We start from the raw sequence: 21,844 nt of genomic DNA, 5'->3' as shown, positions 1-21,844 counted from the left end.
CACAAGGTTTACTTGGCAAGTGCTTCACATTTACTTCTACACCTCATCTGTATCAGGACTCCAACAATTATCATAAATTTATGCTCAAACTTGAGATATATCATAGATGTATATTGAGATATATCATAGATGTATATTGCACCTCAGTCTTTCCTGGAAATCTTTTTACAAACTCAACTCAATTTAAATACAAATTAGATCCTCATTTAGATTTAAGATAAGATGTAAGTATGTAGTAATTACTAAATATGCACTATTATATGAGGTCTTTTTCCATGGGATCCCTAATCCTACAGGCCTTTTACGTGTTGCTATTTTTATTTCAATGAATGATCTCATCTTCTATTTGAAAATGTTTGTCATTTTGTCTATTTAGATAAAAAAAAGAACCACTTAATTTTATTTCAATGGGCCTTTTTGCTATTATCATGAATGTCTTTTAGTCTTTCAATTCCACAATTAAATATGTGAAAAGGCAAAACAATTTAAAAAAACAAAGTTAGATTACAAGTTTTTATGTCTAAGTAGAACCTAAATGGTGTACAAAAATACGTTAAGAATGTAATTTGCGACATGAATGTTGCACGGCACTCAAAAAAAATTCTATGAAATCTCAACTACTTAAACAAAGTGAATAAAATTATTTACTCGAACCTCTAATATTTTAATGCGAATAAGTTAAATGTGAAGTGCTAGCATAAACCTACTTATGTTGTATAATTCACATAATAATTTCATTTTAATGGAAGGTTATTTTCTAATGGTTTGGATCTTTTAAAAGAGAACGTAAAGAGCCCCAAACTGTAATTTCCCCTAGTGCCCCAAAATCACTGGGCTGGCCCTGGACTTGAGTCTTGGCCAGCTTTCTTTGCTCTGAATACGAATTTTAGTTCTAACTTTACATTTTGAAATCTTGTGTGACAAAGGCAAGGAGGTGCAATTTTGGTAGACCGTCTGGAAATTCCAAACCTTGAAGCTATTTTTCCCATGCTTGGAGGCGAACAAATAGCTTTGCAGGCTGAGTTCAAGTTGTCACTAAATGCTTATCTCAAAGACTTGGTCACTTCTCCGGTGAGATCATTGGCCGATGTAATAGCCTTTAACGATAAATTCTCAGATTTGGTAAGTATCATGTCCATAGTTTTTATTTTGTATTTTTTGTTAATCAGTAGGAATACACACTTAAACTCGTACATGGGCGTAGAGTCCTTGTTACATATTTTGTTATTCAAATTTTGCTACAAAATAAAAGAAATGTTCTGAAACATATCAATGGTTTGGCGTGTCACCAAGTTATTGATATGGAAATTAGATGAATTGGACAATTAGACACATACCCGCACCCGACATCCAAACCTTGCATAGTATGGAAGGAAGACTGATTGTATGACCACAAAGCACACAGTAAACCCAACTCATGCTAGGATGACCACCAAGCACATAAAGGGGGCAAGACCATCATAAGAGGGGGCGACGAATGCCTGAGGTACATGGGCTCTTGGCTAATGGTTGCTCATTGGTTAAGTATTACTCCATATTTCTACTGGCATTATCCATTCTGACCTGACGAATGGGTCCTTCGCACTATGAAAACTGTTGATTAGGTCTATCTATGCTACAAAATCACTTATCTTCTTGCGCTATTCTTTCTTCAATGAGTTTTACTTTGCTCTAGTGGGCGTGATCTGTCCACTCAACTAAACCTCAAACGGGGGTTGGTCCCTGAGCAGGCGAAGACTCTGAGACCCACCCTTTCTTGAGTTTTACTTCAATTTGCTCTGTTACAATCCAAATGTTGCTTCCACAAGATTATGGATTTAGCTGTTTAATGGGTCTGCAGGAAAAACTTCACGAGTATGATCAAGATACCTTTTTGGAAGCTGAGAAAACAAATGGGATAGGCAAATTAGAGAAGGAAGCCTTGCGAAATTTAACAAGAGCATCCAAAGACGGGTTTGAGAAGTTGATGAGGAAAAATAAGTTGGATGCATGGGTAACACCCCGGGCAGTTGGATCTTCGGTGCTTGCAGTTGGAGGATATCCGGCGATTAATGTTCCAGCAGGCTACGACGGCAATGGGGTACCATGCGGCATTTCTTTCGGAGGATTGAGGGGTTCAGAGCCTAAACTCATTGAGATTGCGTTTAGCTTCGAGCAGGCTACTAAGTTTAGGAAGCCACCTTCGTTTAAACCTTAATCTCATTTAATGAATGTATTTTTAACCTGCATGTCAGAAGTGAATGCAGCACAATACTAAAGTGCTCTGCCTGCAAGTTTTGTTTTTTGTTTGTTTTTACTGTAAGCTAATTATCGACTAAATCAAATAATGGGATCTGCAGTTTTTCATAATAAATATTCTTTTTTTTAATAAGTATTAAAAAAAAAAATTGATAAGGCATCAAGAGGATGCCGCCCATGTACTAAAGGAAGTGAGGAATAAGAAGAAAAAGTTCAAATAACAAAAGGCCCTTTGCACCCTTTTATACGTCAAAAATATCTAACATGAAAAGTGTACGTGTCCTTCTCCATTGTGATAATTATACATGTTTCAGGCGTTGGATTCAACAATTGCTAAGACGGTCCAAAATCCGAGTCTACAGAAATTTTCACTGCAAATTGGAGTGTGAAGCAAGCATGCAGGAACTAATTAATATTTCCATGTGAAGCAAGCAAATTTCCAAAGGATCTGAACGTGGATATTGATTTGCCCCAGTAGGCAATTCTTGAAAGCTGATCGGTCATTAGGAAATTGAGGTTTGACTCCAGTATTTACATAGGCTTCGATATGCTAATTAGGAAATATTCAGTCAGCTCTCTTGGAAGGAAAAGGAAAGTTGGAGTTTTAATTAGTGGAGAGAACTGAAGTTTCCCTATTGAAGTCTTGTAAACGAAACAAATATTATATACTACCACGGCTTAGTTTTGGTTCTTTTGGAGACGCGCATTGCGAGTTCAGCTTTGAGAGATCGATCGCAAGGCCACGCGAGTCACGGCCGAGAGAAAACAGGCTTAAAAGAGTAAAAGAAATACTCCCGGTGAGAGGCTAAATCCTCGAGTGAGGTCGAGGATGAAACCTCGTGAAATTTATTGATTGATATTTTGCATATGATTTTTCTGTAGTGCATACATTGTTTATTGTTCTTGGCTCATTAGTTAATTTGCACGAAACTAGGATGTGGATTCAATCAAAATATATTTTCTTCATGATTTGATATTATCCTATCAATCGAATTGCTTGGTTCATCAAAATAAATATATTTAAGTACATATTTTGGGTAGAAATAAAAAGGCCTTATCGAAATACCTACTGTGATTAGTTCTATGCTTCAACTTCGTTATACGATTGATGTGTAATTATTTGTTTACAAACTGCATGTCTATTTGAAACTTTTTCTTGATCATATTCGTTGCTAATCATCATAGATAAATATTTTAATGACAGTTATTAATAAAACCATCTCGATTATTTTAAAAATTCGTCGATGGAGATCGAACTGAAAGCTTCCCTCTTGAAGCCTTGGGAAAATTATAAAAGAGTGCCACATCTGAGTTTTGGAGACGCGCAGCTTGGGAGATCACAAAGCCATGGCTCGAAAAAGAAGGCATAGAAGAGCAAACAAAATAATTGTGAGTTTTGTTGTTTTTATGTATTTTTGTCGAATGATTAATTTATTTTTACGGGTTTTTACAAGTGAGAGGCTAGCCTTGAGTAAGGTCGAGGATAGTGGCGGCTCCTAAAATTCTAAGAAGGGTATTTAAAAATCTCTACCGCCTCTAGAAACCACAACTATATATGTGTATACATTGAATAAGTTTTTGGACTAGATACACTACCTTTTTACACTACATCTTATGTGGGGCCCACTTTGAACTGCTTGGATTATCAAAGTTAATATTTAAGTATTGAGTATTTTTGTGATTTGTTAATATGGATACAATTAATGATTTGGGCTAAAAATTAAAGTAGAGGAAGAACATATTTTAATAGGAATGAAAAGGGCTTAACGAAATATTGTCCTTGATGGTTTACATATTTCTGATGGAAGATGATACACCCACCGCGGCTTCCCCACTGCACCGCCCACCGCACGCACGCCGGGCTCACTCTAGCCACCGGACGGCCGATCCGAGCTGTCCAAAAATTCTATAAAAAAAAACCGAGTGGGCCTGCATGAGAATCAACGGCATCCGACGTATGTAGGTCCTCGATCTGAACTTCTAAAAATCAGATGATCTAAGACGTTAAAAATGGAAGTTCGGATCGAGCACCTACACACGTCGGATGCCGTTGATATTCGCGGGAGCTCACTCGATTTTTTTTACAGAATTTTTGGACGGCTCGGATCTGCCGTCCGGTGGCCGGAGTGGGCCCGGCGTGCGTGCGGTGTGGGAGCCTCGGTGGATGTATCATTTTCGATTTCTGATAGAGAAATATCTTACATGAAAATCATTAATAAAACTACATCGATTATTCTAAAACGTGTTGATATCATCGTGAAATACATTCTATAAAAATCTTTCTATATAGTTAGTGCTCGTTTCTTGATATTTTTTTATAAAAAAAATTGCATCGTAAACTCTTTGCATTTAGTAATGGGAGTAATGCATGTCTTTATTTAGTACGATCTCATTGCGGTTGCCTAGACAAATAAATTTTCTAAAACGATCCAAACAAAAGAGAATGTTTTCAAAAAAATATTTTCACGTTTTCGAAAAAAGATTTTCCTAGATTTTCCGTTGGGGAGGAGAAATTTTGTTTGAATCGTTTGAGCGGAATTTAATTCACAAGCTCCCATCAAGTGACACCACATCCACGCTAATTCTCCACACACACCCATCCCACCGCTACAAAACTTCTCTGACCACCCTCTTAGTTCCATCAAACGGTTCCCACCGAGGCAACACACTAACACTCCTGCCCCGCGCGACACACCATTCCTCCCATTCTCCACCGGATCCAGATCCTCTTCCAGTTTCCAAATCCGCGCCCGAGGAAACGTCCCTACGCGTCTCCTCACCTCCTTAACGACCAAGTAAAATACTCCAAAACAACCTTGTCCCGAATCTCAATCCAGTCAACTCTGTGAATAAAATCTCTCACCAGATCTACGCTCCCCACAGGGGTTTTCAGAAAAATCTTACCGTTTGTATTCGGACAGAGGGAGTTAGGGCTTTGGGGAAATCTGATCGTTTTCGCCTGGGTGCGGGATTTCTAGGGCGCGGAGATGGCGAGGCCCTCCGAGAAGAACTGGGAGCGGCTGGTGCGGGCGACGCTGCAGAGGGAGAAGCTCCGGTACGACGGCCGCGGCGGCCATGAGAGGGTGCCGAGCGGGATCGCCGGCTCCGTGCCGCCGTCGCTCACCCGGGAGACCAACATCGACCTGATCTTGCAGGCCGCCGACGAGATTCAGTCCGAGGACCCCAATGTCGCCCGAATCCGTACGTGAATTTCTACTCCTCGATTACCGTTCTCTCTTTGGTTTGCCGGATTTTTGTATGACAAAGATGCGTGTGTGTTTAATTTAGGAATGCATGTGTACTGTTTAGGAAGGCTTGTATGCGTGCTTTGTTTTTATCAGGACTTTTAAGAGCTAATGATGGAGTTTATTGCATTAAGAGTTGCATGTGCGTGAGACCAATAAAGCAAAAAAAGAATGGCCATACCTGTGGCTTTCGGTGCTAACTGATAAGTAACCGATTCACGGGGCGAAGGTCTTTCGATAATACCTTCGAAGCAGGAGAGCCTTTAGAATTAAGTAACCATTTTATCCATTGTGTGGTTTACTTGAGTGCCTGCCTGCTTAATGCCACATTGGTGACAAAATGAATCCTTGAGGTGGTACAAGTTGTATAATAGGTTATAGTGTTCTCCCAGCTTCACATCCCAAGTCGCAAACACACTGAAAACATGCGGCATTTTATACTTCTGGACTCAGATATACGGATAGAGATGCTTTACCTATCTGAAGTTCACTGCTTATCTGTGGGATCCTATTGCCTATTGGGGGTGAGTCGGGTAACAATCCGCTCGGAAGCCTTGCTCTTGCGCTTCAACGTATGAATCTCGTAACTTCTTCGCTTTTGTGGAGTAGGGATTGTGTTCGTAACTGAATGGAACCTCTCAACTGTCAAGCATATGAATCCCAAAGAAATGAAAGAAGATTGCTTAATAAATAGAAAATTTGCCATAACCCTCTGGTTCTAGATGAGAATTAACTCAAATTTACAGCGCTACTATTTTGCATTCTATATAATATATGCTATATATTAACACAGAATGTGACTAAATTTGATAAATATAGAGGATTTGAATCTCCCTTGATGAAATTGTACGTGCTCTTGTAGCTGCTCCTCCGACCTTAAAATCTTCTATATGATCTCGCTCTCTCAATTTGCTTATGCTCGCACCTGCCCTTGCTCTGTTCAAGTAATGTTTAGCACTCTTATCACTTAGGTATGGCCATGCTCTGCCACGTTTCAATTCTTTTTGGTATCATATATGGTTAAGAAGCATATAAGCTTATATGGAGGGTGTCAAACACTGACATTCCTCAGACAACCTTAAAATAGTAGCTAAAAATCACGGACATGTCTATTGGCCTCATTTATACATGTCAGACACGGACATGCATACGCCATGACACTCTCCAGGCACACCTAAATAGTTGTTCCTTTTTTTTCGTTATATTTTGTTTAGTAGGACACGTTGTGGATACTCTTGGACACGTAATGGACGCATGAACACGTTGATTACATGTTACGAGTTTAAATTTAGTTTTTAAATGTGAGCCTAGAGTCGAAATTTTTATTAGTGCAACATCTTTTTATTTTTGTCGTCTTAATTTGACAGATAATGTTTTCAATTTCTGTACAAATTCCCAAGATTCATATGTGATATGAATGCACCTTATCTTCAATGTGTCCCTAACGTGTTTGTGTCTTAGTTTTAGGGAAAATGACCTGTCGGAGTGCCTTTGTCAAATGTGTTGTGTTGTATCCGTGCTCATAGGATAGTACTGTGGGACACTTCTTCAACGTGCCTACTCAAATTGGTTTAATGATTTCGGACACCCTCTTGACACTTAGTGGATGCTTCGGCAACACTTCTTGAATCCTCCGAACACGCTCTATATAATGAATTACTCCATCGTAACAATATCATGCGTGCTTCGAAGCACAACATTGCACTCGCACTATGTTTTGAATCATATACTCCCTCCGTACCATATTGCTTGGCCTGTATTCCATTTGGGGATGTCCCAAAATGCTTTTCCTTTTGAAAAATCAAAATCAAAAGTATGTAAATTTCCACAAGCTACCTTTGCAAATGATTAGAAGCAGCTTTTAATGTAGACAATAAGAGGTAACCTTGAAAATCTAGCCAAACTTTCTAAGGAGACATGCATTAATTGTATGTCTCCTTAAAAAGTTGAATTCCCAACAGACCAAGCAATATGGGACCGAGGGATTATAAAATAAATAGATTGTCTTGGGTGTATTATTTTGCGGATTTCTTGAATATTGACATATCTGCATGTCAATGTCCAGTAAGTGTCGTGCGTGCCGCTTTCCATGTTTTTGAAAATAAAGCTTAGTTATACTGCAATGTGTCGAAGATTTTTCTAGTATGGCTCTATAATCAGTGAAGTCATATACTTGTGTGGGTTGTTGATGGGCTTTTATAAAATTGGTACAAAACTCACAGAATGTACTTTCTAACTATACGGATATGATCAGCTTTGCCACTAAATCCGCATTTAGTGCTTTTGAGTGTGACTGGTTGGCTATCCTAACATACTAGGTGGCTGAGGTTCTGTGCATTACTGTATATATGATGATCTATGAATTTGTTTGGCAGAAGATCGTAAAACCTGTGTTGAGGAATGCTTGAATCTTTATAAATGAATGGACTATGGAGTATATGGACATTGGTGGTATTATTATTCTGTGGAGTTAAGAGTTCGCTAATTGAAATTTTGTGGTGTCCCATGTGGTAAATTAACTTTGCCGAACGCATTTTATTGATATTGAGTTGAGTTCATGTTTCATACTAGGCATACGTGAGCTAGGCTGAGTAGGCTCCGAGTGTGCAATATGATGTATGGATTGTAGCTACATCAATATGTTGGTTTGAAGGTCGAAAAGATAGTATATTTATCCATTTATACCCTGGTATTTGTTTGTAATGCATGTCCATTTTGTATTTAGATGCACACTGTTTAAGGCAGTTTTTAATTTTTATTTCCCTTGATAAATAGAATATCGTAGTGATGGGGCTTAATTAATCAGATCACCTCTTGTCGCTTTTCTTTTGATGAAGGACGTTTCAATTCATTTTATGGCACTCCAAAAGCATTTGCCCAATGTTTATGTGACCTACCATAATATGCTCTAATATCGTTGAAATATGCATTTGCCATCTATTAGCTTTTGGCAGGTACCTGATTTATTGTCTTAATTCTTTTTGTCTTTTGTTTAGTAATCACTTCAAAGAGATACAGAGGAGTGAGGTTGAATGCTTTTGTCGATTAAAGTGGGCATCACTAGCAATCCTTTTATCTCATGCCTCTTGGCAAGTGGCAACTCACTCAAAGTAGGGCAAAGAAATAGAGGGGCTTAACACCTTACCTTGGACACAATTGTCTTGTTGTTCTTACAGTTCTTTATCATTCAGTATCCATATGCATGTTTTTAATTTTTCTCTTATTTTCCAATGACTTTTTTACTGTAAAATGATACGGGTTGCATGTTTTTTTTCCCTACTTCATAAACTATCTAAATCACCTTTGTCATATAAGATCTCTTCTCACATTCTGTATTATTTATGGGTTTGCATGAATTTAAGCCTTATTTTGAAGAAAGTGCCGAAAACATTGTATTCTGTTTGGAGCTCCGACAGTTTGGTTTTCCCATCGACGATTGGATGGGATTATTATTTTTATTTCTCAAAGCACTTGTTTTCTACATGCTATGATGGGATGTGTTTTCTTTTTAGTTTAGACTAAGGATATGTTACAAAATGTTACTTCCTATGCAATGTACATGTCTGGTTGTACTAGCATATTATGGGAATTGGGGACTAAGAACATGAAGTATAGATAATGTATGATGGATTTATGATATTTCTTAAACTTTTGATAAATCTGTTGGTACATCTGACATGGTTGTTATTTTTATTTTCTCTTTGAATTTTAGTTTGTGAGCAGGCATATACTATGGCACAGAATCTGGACCCTAAAAGTGATGGTAGAGGTGTTCTTCAATTTAAGACCGGTCTGATGTCTGTGATCAAGGTACTACCATTTGGTTGATGGGGAATGATTCCCCCTTAGAGTTGTTATTTGACTAGACTAACTTAGTCGCCGCATGACTATGTTTGATTTTCGTTAATTGATTTGAGAATCTGATCATATGCGGCAGCAAAAACTTGCCAAAAAGGATGGCGCTAAAATAGATCGTAACCGTGATGTGGAACGTTTGTGCGATTTCTATCAACTGTATAAGAGGCGGCACAGAGTGGATGATATGCAAAGAGAGGAGCAGAAATTACGGGAATCTGGACCTTCCCGTGCTAATTTGGGAGAGTATGGTCTTCTTTTGTGCTTTTTTAGTTTCCTTTTTTCCTAGTATGATTCTTTTACAGGAACATAATTTCATCCACAACTTGTTTGAAAGTTAGTCCTACACTACTACTTAAATTGTTACATGATTTACCTGTGAATTGCCCCTTCCCTTCACTTATCACGCATAAATCCCTAAATCCATGTGATTGTGGACTTATGTACGTGCACAACTAAAACTGCTTGCAGAAATCTAAAATTCCTGTAATGCCCTCATTATCTTTTTCGTTTCTTTTCTCTTATCTCTTTTCTGTATAGTATAGTATATGCAGCAAGATATGCACTTATATGATTTGAGGCCTAGTTATTCCAAAATTTACTACAAATTCCTGATAAATATGACCATTGAATTGTTTATTGGGTACAACTAAAAGCATTATCCCATCATAAGATGGACTGCTCGGGGTAATTGGCTTTTACCTTATTAAATTGATGGAAAATGGCGGCACCAAAAAAAGTTTATGAAAGGCATTGGTTGGGTGGTTCTTATGCCCAAGCCTTGACTAGATATTAACTAGATATTGGCTGGAACATTAAGGGCTGTGACTAGATATTGGCTGGAACATATGCTGGATGATGTAGGGCCTACTTGGGATATTAACTAGATATTGGCTGGAACATTAAAGGCTGCGACTTTTCATGAGCCTTGTGACTTTTCATTTAGGAATTTTGACCACATATTCAATGTATGAAACCATTAGAGAACACATTCATCCTACCCAACCATCTAGGGAATAGTAAATAGTCTTTGGTATTAAACACATTAGGAACCTATAAATTGATGTATGTCAAGAGTATGAACGTATAAATAGTTCTTCATCTGCAGAAGCTCTTTTATAGCCACTAATACGAATGTTTAAGATCTATCCATTAAGTCGTAATTCGTAAATCTTCTTGAGCAGCTAATATAATCTTGCCATGGAGCCCTATCGCTGTAAAAACTTGATTTGCCATGTTCCTATGCCTTAACTGCGAAGTTTCAGAAGTCAAAAATGGCGGAAAGAGCTTCAGAATGCACGACTGCTTGGACAACCGGTGACTCCTTTGGAAGCCGGTCGACTGCCCATGGTAACCGGATGCCCGCTGTAGTGAAACTCAGAATCGGGCCTATTTGGCTCTAAAGAAATTTGGGCCAAAGGCTAATGTTTAAAATGTCTTACAAGGGCCAACTTGAAAATATATTTTTAAGAAATAAGTTTTTGTCATGAAATATAATCAAATTCAATCAGTTCTAACATCCTTTTTGTTCGTGGTTTGTATTGTGGGTAATTCTGATGGGTATTGTAAATTGGCGGAGCAGCAGAGATGGCCTGCGTTGTTTCCTGGTGGTGGAAGTGGTGGAGGTGGTCACTAGTGTTAAGTTAGGGTTCAGGCTTAGGGTAGTTGAGGAAGAAGAAGAGATGGGTAGAAATGTAACCAGCGGATTTGTCTTTCCCAGTCTCAAAATTGGTTGTTGCAGTTAACATTGTGTTAAATGGGATGAACACTGTGATTGTGCTTACAAGTCCTCAAACGACCGGGATTTCCGTGCGGATAATGGAGGTCAGGTGTGCAATACGCACATTGATTGCACCACAGTCATCAAAGGGAAGTTTGCCCTAAATTATTTGTCCTAGTTTCTGAAATTTCATTTTGTTTTCCGCTCTGAGGCTTGTGTATTTACTCTGTTAAGTTTGTGCTGTTTGCTTTGATGCTTGTTGTGTCAGTTGAAGGGATAGAAATTAAGAAAAAACTTTTCTATGCTTCCTGGCGTTGTGGTTTTCCATTTTCTGTTCCTTTTCGGGCTTCTTGTACATGGAAGCCTTATGGGTTTCTTTAACCTATATAGGGTTCTGACAGAAAGAAACATGGCCTGAATGATCCTGTATCAATAGATAAATTAGAAAGAGAGGAGTGGTATTTTTATTGGCCTGGGTTAGTGCTTATGGTGTTTCTGATTGGGGCATTATGGCTTAGTTTTTTTTTTGGTTTAGCAGCAGCATTCTGATCCCTGTATAGGTTGTCCACATTTCTGTCACCTTCAGGTGGCTGTACACCTAACACCGGAAGTCCTGGTTTGAAAACGTTGTATGGAATTTTGGTTAGTTATGATCCTGAACTTGCAATTGCAGCAACGACAAATTCGATCACAGCTTGTTAGCTTGAAATTTCTTAAAGAAGTTCTCCTCTTCATATTTCCACTTGTTCTTAGGGAACCTAAAACTTGAATTTGGCCGTTGCTTATTGTTTCAGGTTGGAACTCAGATCTTCAGAAATGAAAAAGGTTTTTGCTACGTTGAGGGCCTTGGTTGAGGTGATGGAAGCACTGAGCAAAGATGCAGCTCCTGATGGTGTAGAAAGACTTATTGTGGAGGAGGTAAGTCTTTGCTTCTGGTGTTGAGTTTCATTACTCTAGCTTTAAGTTTTTGACCATTCTTTGATCTAAGTCTGGCTCACAGAGACTGTTGATAGTTTTAATTATATGTCGTCATGGAAACTTGATAGACTGAATGTTTTAGTTTTAATTGTATGATTCAGGTAAGAAAGATAAAAGAATCAGATGCACCATTAGCAGGGGAGCTCACACCCTACAACATCGTCCCTCTGGAAGCACCATCATTAACAAATGCTATAGGATTTTTTCCAGAAGTAAGTCAAACCCGGAATTATTTACAGTGCATGTATCCATTGCTCCTGCTCTTGTATGCGTGATTCACATGTTCTGTACTAATTTTGGCCTCTATCTAGTTTTTTGTTCAGTCTATGGTTGTTTCATCAGAGAGTTGTGGACAAACATATCATGTTATTTGTAGATCTCTTGTACGTGATAAACATTGGATTGTCTGTTGCTATATTACATACCTCTACTTGTCAGCTCTGCTATTTAAATGTATGCTTTCGTAATTAACGAATTCATGTCTCAGTAAACTTCTTTTTCTGTGATCTGTCCAGGTTAGAGGTGCAATATCTGCTCTTAAATACTCTGAACACTTCAGGTTTCCAGCTGGTTTTGAACTTCCTGCACTGCGGGATGTGGACATGTTTGATCTTCTGGAATTCGTGTTTGGCTTTCAGGTTGCATGTTCTTTAATATACCCCTGTTTTTGACCCTTTGTTTGGATGATTATTTTGTCTACTGTGTTTTAATCTTCATGTTAATTGTATAAGAATTAATGGGATTGTTGAGTCGACTGGGATCAATATCAATGCTGGTATAAAATGGAGAACAGACTCTTGGTGTGCCAAGCATATATGATCCCAGTCGACTTCCCTCTTGCATCTTGCATTTTCTTGTTTTATTTTCCCTGTTGGCAATATTGTGATTCTCTAAAGAGGACTACACTTTGATTCCCGTTAATCATCTCTGTTCCCAACCAACACATTGTAGCTGGAATCATCTCTGTTCCCAACCAACACATTGTAGCTGGACAAGCCAATTAGGTCCACATGGAAGATAAAGTGCGTATGATGCCTATGGAATAGAATTCTAGAAGAGAAGTGCCTATGTGTGGCACTATTACCAATGAGCTCCTACTATTGAACTCTAATAAGTTCAACCCTTGTCTTATGCTGCTTCTACATAACATTTCCCCGCCTTGGTAAGCATGTAGCCGAGCAGCCCATCTTGTTTTATGTCAATCTGTACCATCCTGCTGTTGTTTGCAAAAGGTTGAAGAAGCTGCAAAGGGACATTCTTTGGGCCTGGACTGGGTAGAAGTTCAAGTATCATGTGTTAACTGGATATTGTTTGCAATTCATTTGGTGAAGGGGGCCTTGGTGTTCTGTAAGGCTTTGCTGGAAAATGGCTCTGTCCTTGTGCTTGCGAACAAGATAGATTCTGGATGAAAGTGGTGGGTGCACGGACAAAGTCGGAGTGGCTGGGCTACTGCTGAGGAGTTCGGGGCCCATTGGAAGGGATTGTAAGGACATTTTGCTTGTGTGGGACTTATTTGAGAAGTCTATCAACATTCTGGCCAACATGGTGATATTTGGAGGCAGAAGTGGTGTGGTGAGGGCGCTGCTTGAAGTTTTCCTGGCCGTACATGGCGGTGGTGGCGGATTACTTGATCATTCAGGCAGATGCTATTTTTTTTTTTGGGGACATCAGGCTTCAGAGACCTTACAGGATTGGAGGTTGTTTTATGTTTCGCCCCTCTATCAGGTGCTGAACGGGAGAGTCGAGATACAAGGTGGGGGTTTTCCGTGGAATGGCATTTGGAAGGCAGGGTGCTTTCTGTAGCAGTGATTTTGCCTGGTGTTCGATGGTTGAAGATGGTCTTAGATTGTTGTCTGTAGCAGTGATTTTGCCTGGTGTCTAGGTCCCTGATAATTTAATTGAGTATGTAGCAGTAATTTTGCTTGGTGTCTAGGTGAGAAGTTTATTTCGAGGGGAATGGAATTGTTTCAGATTTTTCAAAAGCAGTAAACATTGAGGTGCTTTCTCCCTAAACACATATGATACAGATGCTTATCCCTGATCTGTTCTCAAATGAGATGTGAGTTTACTAGCGAGAATCATGGTCAATTTCTAATATACGATGAAAGATCATTCATATAGTCTGCCCAAACTGAATGGGAAACAAGGCTTAGTTTGGTTTGGAATCATTGTTAGTTCTTAATGTTTGCAGTTCGTTATATATGATTGATCTCTTTATCTGCCATTGTTTTGCTGTGTACAGTCTTGGTTTATCAGTAATCTTCTTGTCCTTTTCTTTTGGTTTTGTTTTTCTGTTTCTCTCACTTGGCTTTTCATGCTGAACATTACAGAAAGACAATGTAAGGAACCAGCGTGAGAATGTTGTGCTTACTGTAGCAAATGCCCAGTCACGACTTGGAGTGCCTGGTGAAGCTGATCCGGTGAGTGAGACAGATGACATTAGTTCTTTGCACAACTTTTCCATACTCTTGTTAAGCTGTTTGTCTTAATTTTATCAGTTTTTTTATGAAACCTGACTTTTTTCCCACAGAAATATAAGTAGCATGTTTTTCTCATTAAAATCTGAATACATAGATGTCCATTACTTGCATTCTGTGTTGTCCATATGAATGTTGTGACAATGTGTTACTAGTGGCCTCTTGACTTTGAGCATTGAAACAAGCTTATGGAAGATTGTTATAAGAAAAGTCTGAATCAAAGAGGCCAAGAATCGAAATTGATCATATTTGAACTGCTAATCCTCAGATTTTTAAAAATAGGTGGTGTCTTGCAAAAGAGGCCTTTATAAGTCTCTGTTACCGAGAAAATTACAGATTGCCCAACTTGTTGAACTGTGTAAAACAGAAACTATGGTGCATATGGGCTCTTGTACTTCTTTGGCTGGAGTACGTTCAGAATTCAGAGGTCAAACTGTCAAAGTCAAGTATCATGTGGTACTTTTGCATGCAACTCATATTATGGTTGGTCACTTGGCATGATTCTGTTGGTGTAAATAGTCTGTGCCACCGATACGGCGATACCTATCAGGAAAAAAACTGTGCCATAGAAGCTACTAAGCTAGTAGTTCATGTTTCCCTGCTGTTGTGTGCTGCTAATGTCATAGTATCGTAGTAGTATCTTGTATTGCATTCTTGATAGCTTAGAGGCCCTTCGCGCTCTTGTTCTAGCTCACTTTAGGGCCCCTTATCCACAAGGATAGAAGAGAGAAAGAGCAGCCGGTAGCACAAAGAAGTAGCTTTGGTTTGCATTATAAGCTTGGGATCTACACATACAAGACAAGATGCAATCAACTCAAAGACTGGATATAAATCGCCTAGCTCTGCATAGTAAGATTCTAAGGGTTCCCCGTGGTGTCACAGAACAGACTCAAACCTTTCTCCGTTGGTCAATTTAGGTTTCGAAATAGCCCTTGGTAGCTCATAAGTATGCTTCTGCCGAAGTACATGTAGATATGAATTTTTAATGGAATAAAATGAAGTAAGCTGTACTTCTGTTATCATAAAGGCATATGTGATTTCCTTTGGCAGAAAATAGATGAGAAGGCTATCACAGAAGTTTTCTTGAAGGTGCTGGATAACTACATGAAATGGTGCAAATATTTGCGGATGCGTCTTGTATGGAACAGGTGTCTCTGAAGCCTGCGGCTATTTTGAATTGTCATAATTTACTATTGATTCCCTATATGCTTCTAATATATATTTTTCTTGGACAGTCTCGAAGCCATTAATAGGGAAAGGAAGCTTTTTTTGCTTGCTTTGTATTTCCTTGTATGGGGCGAAGCTGCAAATGTCCGTTTTCTTCCTGAATGCATTTGCTATATATTTCACAATGTAAGTCTTTGCTGTTCTTTCGATAAGTACCATGCAAGTCTTTTCTTAATTAGGGTTTGATTTTTTGTTTTTTGTATTTTGAAAATCTTAATTTTGGTTTGTTGACTAGCCCTTTGATTCAGTAGCTCGTCTTTTTTGTCATTATCCATGTGGAACAAACAAACGTTTGTGGTTTTTTTTGGTCTATTCCAACCTATTATAAAGCTAATCATTTTTGCGCTGTTATATTCATCAGTTATACTACGTTTTCAATTCAGAAGTCAGATTTTTGTGTTTCTTGACTTTTCACACTTTTTATTGGATAGCTTGTTCTTCTTGTTATTACAATTAATTTTTTTTGCTGTCAATGTGAGTGATTAATGCTTTCTCTAAAGGTAATGTGTATATTCTATTACTTTGAAATCAATTGGACTAGTAGAAACTTTTCATAGCTGAGCTTCTTGACGGTTAGCCAAGATATTTATACTCTGGCTTCTGCAGATGGCAAAAGAGTTGGATGCAATATTGGATCGTGGCGAAGCTACTCCAGCAGTTAGTTGCATTGGTGAAAATGGTTCGGTGTCCTTCCTTGAGGAGATCATTTCTCCCATATATAAGACATTAGAAGAGGTTAGTGGATCTTTTAATTGGTTTCCCATTTGATATCTGGACATTTTGTATTGTATTTTTTTGGTGTGACTTCGTTATTTTCACTTATGTACTTTGATCAAAATTATACAACCATAGTTGTGGGAGTGTTCTCGATAATTAAGTCAACATGCAGCAGAGCCATATTCACAATGCTTTGCTTTGGATTGATAGAAACTGTTTAGCTTGCCCCAACTGAAAAAATGGGCAATACGTTACTGGTTTTGGAACATAAGTTTTCTTTTGATTGCTAAAAGTTCCTTCAGAATTCTATTTTAAGGAATAAAAAGTTGTTCCAAAGCATGAATTTCCATTTGCTTTCTAAAAGTGTCTTCCGAATTCTTCGTAAGAATTATTTCTTATCACTGGCTATGTGGCTATAGAAGACAAGATGAGAGAAGATATTTCAAGGTTGTTTGGGCATGTCTCGGTTGTTAAAGAAGTGATTTGATGACGGTAGACCATAGATGGTAGCACTGAGGGAGTGGTAAGCCAAAATTGGACCTGAAGGTGGCTGTTAGAATGGACTGAAGTTTTTTGGATATCACAGAACCCAATGGAGAATACAGATTTATATAGCTGACCCCAATTGATTGGGACTTAACGCTTGGTTCGGATTATTTTGGTTTGATTTTACTCGCTCTGCGGCTTTTACTAGATAAATAGGACATTGTCTGGGTTACTCTTGCGAAAATGTTTAACATCCACCGAGATGGGGTATGTCCTTTCGAAATTCAGTTCCGCCATGTTGTTAGTTTTGAGTTGTATCCTAATGCACAGGAACGGGTTTGGGCAGGGATCCAACACTGGCACACGGACACTACATTGTCCAAATTATCTGGATCCGTCTTGACCACCTACTTGGATTAAGGAAGGCCATCGGATTAAATTAGACCACCTACCAAAACTTAACTCTCATATTTTTATTTCAACTGCTTGGAGACTATGGTAGTTTCACCCGTAGTTGGCAGAAATAGATTTATAAATTCTACTTATCTAAAGTCTCAATCTGGTTTTGCATGCATACTTTATTCTTTTCTTTTCATTTTTGCAGGGTGTAGAGTTGTAAGGGATTTATGCTTTACTTGTCCGTGTATTCCATAGTTATTTCTTTTTGGTTAGTGATTTGATGCATCTCACTTGTTTTATCTGCAGGAAGCTGCTAGAAATGACAATGGGAAAGCCTCTCACTCTGCATGGAGGAATTATGATGATTTTAATGAATATTTCTGGTGCTGCTTTCACGAATCTAGTAATTGATTGTTCTTACTCTATTTGGCATTGTAAACTCTACTTTGTGATCTCATTATTGCTACAACTGCAGGTCACGTGGATGCTTCGATTTGGGCTGGCCTCTGAAGGGGGATTCTTCATTTCTTAGGAAGCCTAAAAAAAGGAAAAGGGTTGGTTCTAGCAATTGTTCGTTTGAAATTATTGTTATTGTTTGATATGACCATTTATTTTAGATGTTTTCAACTTTTTTGATCTTTTTATTATTATCTTTTGTTTTCCTTTTGATTACCTTGTTACACATTGAGATCTTTTGAACTCTAATGTGTTCTTGTAGCTCTAGTTTGAGCTACCCTTTTTGTTCAATCATAACTAGTATATTGAGGATATCTTTGACTCAGTACGGGATAGAGCTTATCATCTTATTGGCCTTTGGTTTCTCCTTTTAATAAAGGGATTTCATTGTTCTTTGATTTCTTGAGATAGGAGGGCATATGTTCTTTGTAGGAAGATTTTGGTGATGGGGGTTTATTGGGGGACACGTTTAAATGAATACTCCCTCTGTCCCAAAATGTTTGTCCATCAAGCAAACGAGAATACAAAAGAAATGCATTTTTGTTAAATAAAATTCAAAAATTTTGTCACAAATTAAAAGAACTCATTGACATCTATTAAGTTGTGGAAATGATTATGAAACTGATAGATGGTCGAGGGAGACAGTTTCCGCGTATGGCTGTGGACCGGTGGCTTTTGCTAGAGGTTTTAACTTTTGAGCACATATAAGGTAATGGTTGTACACGTTTGTGGGAAATACCTATGTGGTCATGGGGGATGACAGGAGGGTTTAGTTTTTAGTCTCACGTGGCATTTGCCATTGAGCACGTATAAGGTAATGGTTGGACAAGTTTGTGGGAAATACCTGTGTGGTCATGGGGGATGACAGGAGGGTTTAGTTTTTAGTCTCATATATCGTGCCTGGGGGACTTTGGACTTCCTCTCCAGCTGTTTACCAGGTGCTATTGGCAATGGGATGAGAACTCTATGGTGACTATCAATCTTAAGAGAGAGCACTCAAGTCTTTAGGGATATTTTGCTTTTCAGGGAAATTCAAGATTGAGAGATGGCCAACTGGGCTTAGGGCTTATGGGTGCTTTCAAGTTAGATCATTCATTGGTGGTTCTAGCAGCCATAAGTAATAACAATTCCTTTCACTGGAAAGCTGTTTTGGGCCCAAGGTGGCCTTTTTGTGTGTGCGTGTGATGTGTAACTCGGTGTAAGATCCTCACAATTGATAACGTTTCCAACGGACCCATATGATCATGAGTTGTTGCTTGTGCAAGCAAGTGCTTTTTTATGTTTTTTTTTTTTTTTTTTCAATTCATAGCCGAGAGGGTAATTGCGTTCTAAATCATTCTTGTTGGACATAGGTAGAAAAAGTTTTTTAATCAACCTGGAGGCGTATAGAGCACTTTTTAATTTGTTTTTTCTTTTTTTGTACCATGGGTGACATTCTGTTGATGCCATTTCTTTTGCTGCAAATGCATGTGTTGTTTTGCTTTTACTAAGTTGGCACTGAGGATCTTTAATTTTTAGTTCCTTTTTGAATGTTTTTTTGGCTATTAGTGTGGTTACTAAATGTACTTCTTTCCCAACTCCCTAGTCTTATTTTCTATTTCCTTGCTTTAATATTTGCACCTTACTCCTCACACTTATTTTTTTTTGGAACCTTGCAATTGAGTTGCAGACTGGGAAAAGCAGTTTTGTTGAGCATCGAACATTCCTTCACTTGTATCGTAGCTTTCATCGCCTGTGGATTTTTTTGGTTGTTATGTTCCAGGTAAATTCATCCACGTAAGACAATTGTGGTAGTTTAAATGCACATTCTAAATTGTGTTTTCCCCTTTTATCCTACAGGCGTTGACCATTATAGCCTTCCATGGTGGGAAATTAAATCTTGAGACCTTGAAAAGTGTACTCAGTATTGGGCCAACATATACCATTATGAACTTAATAGAGAGTGAGTTATTTTCCTTCTTGTATGTACTTATTTTCTGTTTCTATGAACTTTTCTGATCTAATATTTTTGTCTCTTGGGTTTCCTTATTTTTTTCATGTTACGTTGCATATAGGTATTTTAGATGTCCTGCTTACATTTGGGGCTTACAGCACAGCAAGGGCGATGGCTATCTCTAGGATTGTGATAAGATTTTTCTGGTTTGGATTGAGCTCCGCATTTGTGGTATACCTTTATGTGTGAGTTTCCACTCTCCTTATTGTTGGACTTCCTTCATCCCTCTTCTTTGTTCTCTTAAAATTTTCTGTGGTGATTTTCCGTGGATTTAATTTTATCATTATTGTCTGTTCGGTTTTCTCACTCATACCAATAAACAAATTTCCAGGAAGGTTTTGGGAGAAAGAAATCAAGGGTTTTCTCAATCAACTTATTTTCGGATATATATTCTCGTATTGGGTGCCTATGCCGGTTTGCGCATCATTTTTGCAACGCTACTTAAATTTCCAGCTTGTCATCGATTGTCGGAAATCTCCGATCAATCATTCTTTCAATTTTTCAAGTGGATTTATCAGGTGATTACTGTTGAATATGTAAGCTTTGAATCTTTCCAAGAATGGCTTGTAGTATCTTTTAACGTGTTTTACAAAATTGTTTTGTTTATTCCAGGAACGATACTTTGTGGGCCGTGGCCTTTATGAAAGGACCACTGATTATTTAAGGTTTGTCATTTTGCACTTGGTAATAGGGCTTTCATTTTTGTTGTTTGCCACTAGCTGCAGAGCCTACTTCTTGTTGCTTATGCAGATACCACTTACCATTCATCATGTCCATCATATTTGTCTCACACACTGTTGCTCTATCATATTTTTTTAAAACCACTTACCATTCACCATGTCCATATTTGTCTCACACACTGTTGCTGTATCATATTTTTTTCAAACCGTCTCCTTTCTAATTAACATCTGCAATGTTTGAACATTGATTGTGTGAGGTGGGTGGCTTAACTATTGCCCTCATTTTGTGAATAATAACTATTTGCTACTTAATTGTTATGACCTGTTGCTTGAGTTCAGACCAAACCTGTGGGAGATGCGTTAAAATTTGTATGGTTGACTATATGGTGGTTTTGTATATTTAAAGACTGGTTGTACAGAAGCTTCATTTAGTTACAAATTGAAGTTGAAGGCTTTGGCTTCTGCCCGATCTCCGCCATGAGGGGGTTGTAGTTGAGTTCAGCAGATTACCGATTACCCATGCTCTTAATGTGTAGCTAAATCCGTGGAACATGAGTAGAGAACAAGATTTCCCATGTATAGGAGGGATAACCTAAACTTACTACGAAGTAACAAGTTAATATCCATATCATGAGAAATAGCTTTGGAGTGAACATTTAATCTCATATGGAATCCATACATAACTGGCGAATGAATAAGTTCAATTGGCACTGCTAGAGCTTGTCCCATAATGATTTACTATACCTCCAAAACCTGTATATGTGCCTCGGCAGCCTCTACAATAATTTCCAATTGGTTTTGGATTGGATGCTTTAACATGAATAATTTTTACCTTCTTTTGGTAATGGTCAAATGCGGCTTTCTGGTAGCAAGGGAGTTTGAACAATAATAAATATGGAAACATGGTAGAGGAGTGGCAGGAGGCATGTCGATGCTTGGGAGGGCCTCATTGTTAGAGTCTGGCAGAGGAAAAATATTTGAAGATTGAATGGCAGTAGTAAGTTGGAGGAGGTGGAAAATGAACAAAGGGGAATTTTCTATCTCTCTTCTTGGTAGCAAAGGAACTATTGAGTGATTTTAGAAAGCGCGCTTAATCGCTAAGCGGAGCGAGGCATGGGTATGGGGCTTCAATGAGTAGAAGCGAGGAGCAAAAAACGCGAGCTTTGGGACTAAGCTCAATGCGCATTAAGCACGCGCTTAACCATTCACTGTTAAGAAATTTGTGTATTTAATCAGAGTTGTCCATTTTTTAAGGTCTATCTACCTTATCAACGCGCTAGATCAAAGCTTTTAATGAGACCAAAGCACCAGATAGCAGCTTTTATAAAAAAGCTCTAGTCGTCTAATATGATCTTCCACTGACTCTTCTCCTC

General features: G+C 38.3%; 2 protein-coding genes across 9 annotated transcripts in view; both read left to right on the top strand.

Annotated features, from left to right (window-relative positions):
- Positions 1–2,353, top strand: part of LOC131336421 (probable amidase At4g34880) — a 60,411-nt gene extending 58,058 nt beyond the window's left edge. For all 7 annotated transcript variants that reach the window (XM_058372262.1, XM_058372257.1, XM_058372258.1 and 4 more), the window contains 2 exons: positions 927–1,122; positions 1,841–2,353. In XM_058372262.1, the coding sequence (XP_058228245.1) occupies positions 927–1,122; positions 1,841–2,197 (553 nt within the window). In that variant the 3' untranslated portion in view covers positions 2,198–2,353. The remainder of the gene's footprint in view (positions 1–926; positions 1,123–1,840) is intronic.
- Positions 2,354–4,991: 2,638 nt separating this feature from the next.
- The window catches only part of LOC131299007 (callose synthase 10), a 46,534-nt gene continuing 29,681 nt past the window's right edge, over positions 4,992–21,844 (top strand). For both annotated transcript variants that reach the window (XM_058324533.1, XM_058324532.1), the window contains exons 1-17: positions 4,992–5,439; positions 9,196–9,293; positions 9,421–9,584; positions 11,853–11,976; positions 12,138–12,248; positions 12,552–12,674; positions 14,367–14,456; positions 15,564–15,661; positions 15,749–15,866; positions 16,347–16,475; positions 17,649–17,725; positions 17,818–17,896; positions 19,468–19,560; positions 19,638–19,740; positions 19,853–19,976; positions 20,123–20,309; positions 20,404–20,456. In XM_058324533.1, the coding sequence (XP_058180516.1) occupies positions 5,226–5,439; positions 9,196–9,293; positions 9,421–9,584; positions 11,853–11,976; positions 12,138–12,248; positions 12,552–12,674; positions 14,367–14,456; positions 15,564–15,661; positions 15,749–15,866; positions 16,347–16,475; positions 17,649–17,725; positions 17,818–17,896; positions 19,468–19,560; positions 19,638–19,740; positions 19,853–19,976; positions 20,123–20,309; positions 20,404–20,456 (1,985 nt within the window). In that variant the 5' untranslated portion in view covers positions 4,992–5,225. The remainder of the gene's footprint in view (positions 5,440–9,195; positions 9,294–9,420; positions 9,585–11,852; positions 11,977–12,137; positions 12,249–12,551; positions 12,675–14,366; positions 14,457–15,563; positions 15,662–15,748; positions 15,867–16,346; positions 16,476–17,648; positions 17,726–17,817; positions 17,897–19,467; positions 19,561–19,637; positions 19,741–19,852; positions 19,977–20,122; positions 20,310–20,403; positions 20,457–21,844) is intronic.

This window comes from Rhododendron vialii, chromosome 8a (genome assembly GCF_030253575.1).
Source record: "Rhododendron vialii isolate Sample 1 chromosome 8a, ASM3025357v1".
NCBI classification, from domain to species: domain Eukaryota; kingdom Viridiplantae; phylum Streptophyta; class Magnoliopsida; order Ericales; family Ericaceae; genus Rhododendron; species Rhododendron vialii.
This window is presented reverse-complemented; position numbering and strand designations above follow the sequence as displayed.